Genomic DNA, 7063 nt, shown 5'->3' with positions numbered 1-7063 from the left:
TCTGACTGAGTTTAACCGTATTCGCTTATGAATCAATCAAACGAGGCATAATTACATATGTGAGTTAGGGCCAACGCAGTGTGATTGGAGTCAAATTGTAAATTCACTCCCTGTGTTTGGACAGGAAAGATAAAACTTAGAATTTTGATAAAAGTGAAAATTTTAAAATTAACATACGCCATTGCCCTGTTTTGAATGAATAAAAGGAATTTAGAAATTCTGTAGAAAATTAGGCAAAGCAGGTGGTCTTGACGAACTATATAGAATTGTCCAGTGCTCTTAGTTGGGAGCGCGATTAGATGTATGAAATCATATACACTTTCACGTGAAGACAGAGTTAGTAAAGCTACATAAATGGCCCTCCCCAGCAACCAAAAGAAAGAAAAATAGCTGACCTCTGAGCTCTACTCCGATGGAGGCGTAGCGCAATGGTTAGAAGGACGAGCTAGGGACAATTGTAAACTCAGAGGTCAGATGTTCAAATCATACTGTTGTTGTGTGAGTTCCTGATTTACCAGCGCACACACTACGGGGCCGAGGTTTACCTGACATGGATGAGTCTAATGTGGCCGTGCCTTGAAGGGGGTTCCTCGATATCAGAAACGAAAAAGAAAAGGCAAGTAAAAAAATAAAGAGTAAAAAGCTAGACAACCAGACAAGATTCATATGCTACACACGTAATGCATGTAATACGATTATAATATGATTATTAAAGCTTAATTTGAATTTCAAAGATTGATTTGCAAGCCTGGTGGGAAGTGTTTCGGTACTTCTGCTCATAAGCATTTTTTAAAGAAGCCTTCTTATTTAAAGCACGTTAAAAAATTTAAGAATTAAAAAACCAAGTGTTATTTGAAGAAAAGAAAAAAACACTTTTTAGTACTTTTAATTTTCTACTGAACTTTGTTAAACACGTTTTTAGTTTTCAAAAAGCATTTTTAATCATTTCAATATGACAAAACAACTAGCAAATCTATATCTCCAAGAACAATTAAGATTTTCTTTAGTATTTAATTCCTAACTAGAATTGTAACAATGGATAATAATAAGGGAAATTCACTATTATACCCAATATAAGAGCCTAAATTATAAATAAATAAACTCTATATGAAATGGACTTTAGAAACACATCCAAAGTCCATTTACAACATAACAAAAAGGCTTTTAACTTCTTTTAAATTATAAAATTGTCATTGATTTCTTAAAACAAACACAACCCCAAAACCTCATAAAGAAACCCAAAACACTCAATAGGACATTAAAATAATTTAATAATCAAAATTAAATTCAATAGGTCCAACTGTCATTTTTTGAGATTTTTTTTGGTATGTTTATAAAAATTAAATGGTGTAGGGTTTATTTATAGTTTTAGTGCTAAGAATGGGTATATGACAATAAAATCATCGGATGAAGCCTTTAATGGTTGCTATGTAGCAAGATGAGCAGAGCTTTGGTGGTCCTTTCTATATCGTAAGGAACATAATTCTTGACATGGACTCATTGCTTGGGTAAATAAAGGACATTGTTCTTTTTTCTTTTAAATTAACAAACTAATCAAAATTACAACAGTCAAATCAGTTGTTTACTTTGTAGATGTGGTTTGCCAGTTCACCAAGATAAGTGGGTCCACTCACTTGCATCCAAGTTTAGTCCCTCTTTCACTAGATTAGAATAATTTATAATTTAATTAGAATTATTTTATATATTTGTATGATAATTGTTTTTTTTTTCCGACTTCAAATTTTCTACATAATGGCTACAAAAAAAAACTAGGGTATATAAATCTTTTTAAAGGGGAATCTCTTTTTAAGAGAGTCAAAAGGGATCATATTGTCATTTTAGATTCACATTTAAGAATTATTCATGTAGTCAACGAGGTTTAATCCAGTAGAAAAGGGTCTTGACTTATATACTAGTAGTCTTAAAGCACTTCCATCATACAGCCCTTGTCAGGACAGGAGGGAGCCCAAGCCCAATTTCATGGTTCCAGCGGGCTTAAGCTGCCTGGGCAACTCGTGGGCTTCACAAGCCTGGGCTGGCTCGAAGGCAAGAATAACCTGGGCTTAGTCATATTCTTCACCCCACACCAAAACTCTTTACAAATTCATGATTTCATATCTCATGTGAATAGTGGTTGCCATGGCAATGGGTGGAAACACCACAAGCTTTTTGCAAGGGTTGCCACTATTCACGTGAATCTATTATTCATGTGAATAGTAACAGCCTTTATCTTGCCCTTGCCCTTTGCCATGGCAAATGGGTGGAAGTGCTCTTATATTTGAACCTCATAGCACCTTGGTAGTGTGTATGAGAAATACCCTATAATTTAGACTATCACTTGTATTTTTTTTATTTATTTAAAAATAATCAGTAAAATTGAAAATCGTATGAGTATTGGATTATCAAATGTTTTATGAGTCACTTTGTTTTTCTATTTATTTGGTCATAGTTAGATGAATAACTGATTTTCATACTTGTTCATTTTGTAAGGATGATCGCTACATGGATAAATATCAAATGGAGGGTCCCGATCTTTGAATCCCAAAACCTTTTAACAAACGGGATCCATCTTGATAAGTTTTCTTCCTCACTATTTATAAATTCATGATTATCAACTGTTTGACTAAAATGATTCAAATCCCAATAAGCATTTTTAGTTTTTCAAATTTAACCAACTATTAAAGTTTAAAGAGAGAAATTCTCATACAACGGGAATAACACTTTTTGTTATTTCCGATCAATAACATAATGACATGTTAGATAAATTTTTCACATGTTATTATATTATTGACCAGAATAACAAAATAGTGATATACCCGTTGCAAGTAAGTTTTTTTGCTTCTAAGGGGCAAAAAACTCAACCCTTTCTTTAGAATGGAACTTCTCATTGAATGACAAAGATCACGAGTAACAAGTTATCCTGTAATGAAGTCTTTAAATAAGGTAGGGACTCACAACTCGGTTGGTAAAAGCTATTATTATTCTTCACTTCCGCTTCAAATTTTTAGGTATCATTTAAACAAAAAGAAGAAAAGTCTTTACATAACATTAACATAGGTCATGTTAACAAGTTATTTAAGTATCTAAAAGCACCCCTAAAAAAAATCATCTTAATTTTAGAAAAAGACGATAAATTGCATTTGTAATTTAGGTCTAAGGCCGTCAGCCTCATAGACTAATATAAATAAATACAAATAACTACATACAGTTAATACAATGTTATTTAAGTATGACTTTCTGTAGCTTGACCACAACTTAGCATTGAATAATTTTAGGGGTTTAAAAGCAAAAGAGTTTTAGCATTGAATAATTAATAAAGATGTTAAAGCCAAGGAGGCTGGATGGGAAAGAAAAAGCCAGTATTTCTCAAGCATTGTTTGCCTTTGGTCAAAGCAAATGCAGAATCATTAGACTGCACAAAAATAAGGGCAGCCGAGAGTCCAAGGCAAATGCTTCCAAACACTGTTCTCTGTTTTATGTCTCTATAATTTTCCTATTTTTTCTTGAATGGAAAAACAGAGGATAGTTAGCTGAGCAAGTCACATTTGTCAGCTATCTAGCACAGTGGCGGAGGTAGAGTTTGACGTTTTGGGGGGCCACAAGCTTAAAATTATGGTTTTTTTTTTTTTTTTTTCCTGTAATTTCTGCATATGCTCTGTGTATGGTAAAGGAGATGAGAAGATGGAAGGGGGGAAGGCCACTTCAGCCCTGTAAATAGCTCCACTCCTGATCTAGCATATCATGATACACATAATAAACCATATCTCTAATAAAAATTGAACTCGCTTATACCTGTGAGTTTCACTTCTGTATAAGAAGTACTTGTAACAATATTTGATGTAAAAAGCACTTTCAACATGTTTCTACAAAAACACTCCCAAACAAACCCTTTTGACCAAAAAAACAACTCTCCCAAACAAACCGGCAATCTACAATCGTATCTTTATATGGTACATCTAGCTTTACTCTACTTTGAGTTGATTTTATGAACCAAGAAATCGCACGTGTAAAAAAAAAAAACCCCAACAAGACCATATAACAACTAAGGCTCTGTTTGGTTCGTAGGAAAGAAGGCTTGGAGATGGGAAATCAATTGCTTGCCCATATTTGGTAAGTTTATGCATGTAAAATGGTTACCTGGCATATGGAAAAGTATGGGGAAAGTGAAGCCCTCCTCCATCCTTGGGTTGTTTTCCCTTTTAATAGGAAAATTTGGGAAAATTTGCCAACATTAAATGCACATTATTCATGATCATTTTATTCTCATTAACAATTTTGAATTACAATATATCATTAAATGCATTCTTTTTTTTAATATTTGATTTAATATGGGTAAATCAAACTTTGTTTTCCATTCCTACTCAAAATAAACATGAGAAAGAAAATAAAGTTATATTTCCCGGTTACTTTCTCAGTATTACCAAACATGAGAAAGAAATCTTTCATCTCTTAAAAAATGACATGGGAAATAACTCTATTTCGTGAATCAAACGAGACTTAAGTGCCCTATTGGTGGGCATAATAAAATGCCCTTGTTACTGACACCAATCTTTTATGAAATTGAAAATCTTTTACGAAGTTAAATAGCATATTAAATTTCCATACGAGGATTTAATAAATCCTAGTGTCTGACTGATTCTTCGATAAGAATAGTAGCATGGCAGATGGCTGGCACCTCCTATTACCCGGATACATCGTTCATTTCAAGGCAGATATTTTATTATGTTCAGAAACTGAAGGGATTGGGATCTTCTCCAGTCACAATCAAACATATCCCATCAGGTATTTAAAAAAAAAAAAAAAAGTCATTAGGTTCATCTTTCAACGTCATTTTAGTCAAGCAAAAGTTTCCAGTTTGTTGGTTCACCTTCACACCCTCACAAATCATTTGATCCAATGCTTCAAGCTAAAACAAACCAATTGTGTCTATTGAGAGAGAGAGAGAGAGAGAAAGAACAAATGGGACAAAGAAAACAATCATGGAAAGAACATAAACTTTTTATATATAGTTTATTTTGTTTTTTCAAAATGAGATGGGACAATTTACAAGAATAACTGGAAAACTGGCCCTGAAGCAGGAGAAGAAGCAGGAGCAGAAGCAGCAGAGCACATTGACAATAAAACCCAGAACATGTTTTGATTCACAAGCAAAAGATACTTTCTTCTTTTACAACTGCAACTACAATGCTATTCATGCATCTAACAATGGAGGTTGTACCTAATTTAATTACTAACCAGTTATTATTGAGCTAAAACAAATACCACTTGACTTTACAACTAAAACCCATTACTTGAATTTATGAATACGATTATCGCTTACTCGAAAAAAAAAATACCGATTACTTGAATTTTGCTAATATAATACAATAAGAAAAACAATTCAACTTTCTGTATTTTAGTCACTGTATTCTAGTCAACAACAAATACATAACAAGTTGTTACTGCAGTTGGAAACTTGACCAAACAGTTGTTGAAACTTCAAAGTACAGAAACAAATGAATAATGGTCAAGAAAATGAATAATTCCCAATAGCTGAAAAGAACAATATTTGGTGTTTGATCTTTGAATGAAAAACTGAAAAAAGAGTTTCAGTTTTCACCCATTTGATCTCATTGCTCAAAACAATCAAATTCTGTTTTTTTACCTTGGATCCAGGTTTTGGTGGAAAAGTCTGTTACTTTTTTACAGTTCCAATTCAAGCATCAGATAGCACGCTAAAATCATCTTCTTCCTGAGGAGCTGGCAGGTTGAGATCTATGAAACTCTCTCGAACTTCAGTTTTTCCAGCAGCCATTGATCTTGAAGAGCCCGAAAGGTGAGATCTTTTGTGGCCACCAAGAGCTTGGCCAGAACCAAAAATTTTGCAACAAAACGGGCACTCAAATAGCTTCTCACCACCTGCATTGTTGATTGCTTCGTCTTCGCTGCGAAAGCAAATTTTTTTATGTCCGCACATTGCTTGATAAGATCGAAACAGCTTGCTGCATTTCTCGCACCGATTCTTGCCTCGAACTTTCTTCAATTTGATCCCCTCCAATTTCTCCACTGCTTGCTTACCATGTTCTTGATCTTGGTCTGATTGATCTGCTTGCTGCTGATCATTTGTTCTTCTCATCCATACATCTCTTGAGAGCATCATAAGACACATAGCAACGTCTTCTTCAGGAGAAGTATCAGAGACCGAGCTCAGCGGTTCAGGCTCGGCCATTGACTCAGCCAAACTGGGTTGTGTTGAATTTGTCAACATGGGTTTTTTCTGCAACTCCAATTTCTGGCTCTGCTGCTGCTGCTGCTGCCTCTGATTCTCTGTAACAACAACAAATGATCTCCGATTCCGCTTGGATCGTCTCCGAGTTGGGTTTTTTGACTCGGTCTCGCTCTCTCTGTCTTGAATGACAGAGCCAGCATCAACTGCAAAAGAGAACTCAGGATCTGCAAGTCTGAAACTCCTCTTTGGGTTCTCTCTCAACCCATACACCAAACCCTTCTCTTCTTCTTCTTCTTCCTGTAGTTTCTGTTCTTGTTCTGGTTCTGGTTCCTCACCTGATGATGAAGATGAAGACGAGGCTGACTCAGTGAGTAGCTGGGTCTTTGGGGGAAGAGGAAGAGTGGCCAAGTGAGCCTTCATGTGTCCACCCAATGCTCTGCCATTAGCAAAAGTCCTAGCGCAGAGCTTGCATTTGTGCCTCTCCATTGGCACGGTGCACAGCAGCAGAGCAGAGAGCAACCCAAAGATCAAAGCTTTAAGGCACTATTTCTTGCTTCTCTAAAGCATTGGCCTTTGGAGACTAGTAGTATGGAGAGAGAGAGAGAGAGAGAGATTGGGAACTTAAAAGGAGTAGGTGACAAGCATTCCTTCACCAAAAGACACACACAACCCAAAAAATAAAAAAATAAAAATTTTAATTTAACATATACAAAATATGAAGAAGAAAAAAGAGTTGTAAAATGTTCAAATAATTAATAATAATCAAATTAGTTTTTTCCTTAGTGTGCCAAATTTTTTTATAAAGTGAGATCATGAATGGGAAAAGAGGGACAAGTAACATGCAATCCTTGCCCA

At 35.0% G+C, this 7063-nt stretch overlaps 1 protein-coding gene across 1 annotated transcript; it reads right to left on the bottom strand.

Annotated features, from left to right (window-relative positions):
* Nucleotides 1-5372: 5372 nt before the first annotated feature.
* Nucleotides 5373-6814, bottom strand: LOC117627944 (zinc finger protein ZAT1-like). Its single transcript, XM_034360265.1, has one exon. The coding sequence runs from the start codon at nt 6692-6694 to the stop codon at nt 5696-5698; it is 999 nt and encodes a 332-aa protein (XP_034216156.1). The 5' UTR covers nt 6695-6814; the 3' UTR covers nt 5373-5695.
* Nucleotides 6815-7063: the final 249 nt, after the last annotated feature.

The sequence above is a fragment of the Prunus dulcis genome, chromosome 5 (assembly GCF_902201215.1).
Source record: "Prunus dulcis chromosome 5, ALMONDv2, whole genome shotgun sequence".
In the NCBI taxonomy this organism is placed as follows: Eukaryota; Viridiplantae; Streptophyta; class Magnoliopsida; order Rosales; family Rosaceae; genus Prunus; species Prunus dulcis.
Note: the sequence above shows the minus strand (reverse complement) of the source record. Positions and strands in the feature narration are given on the sequence as shown.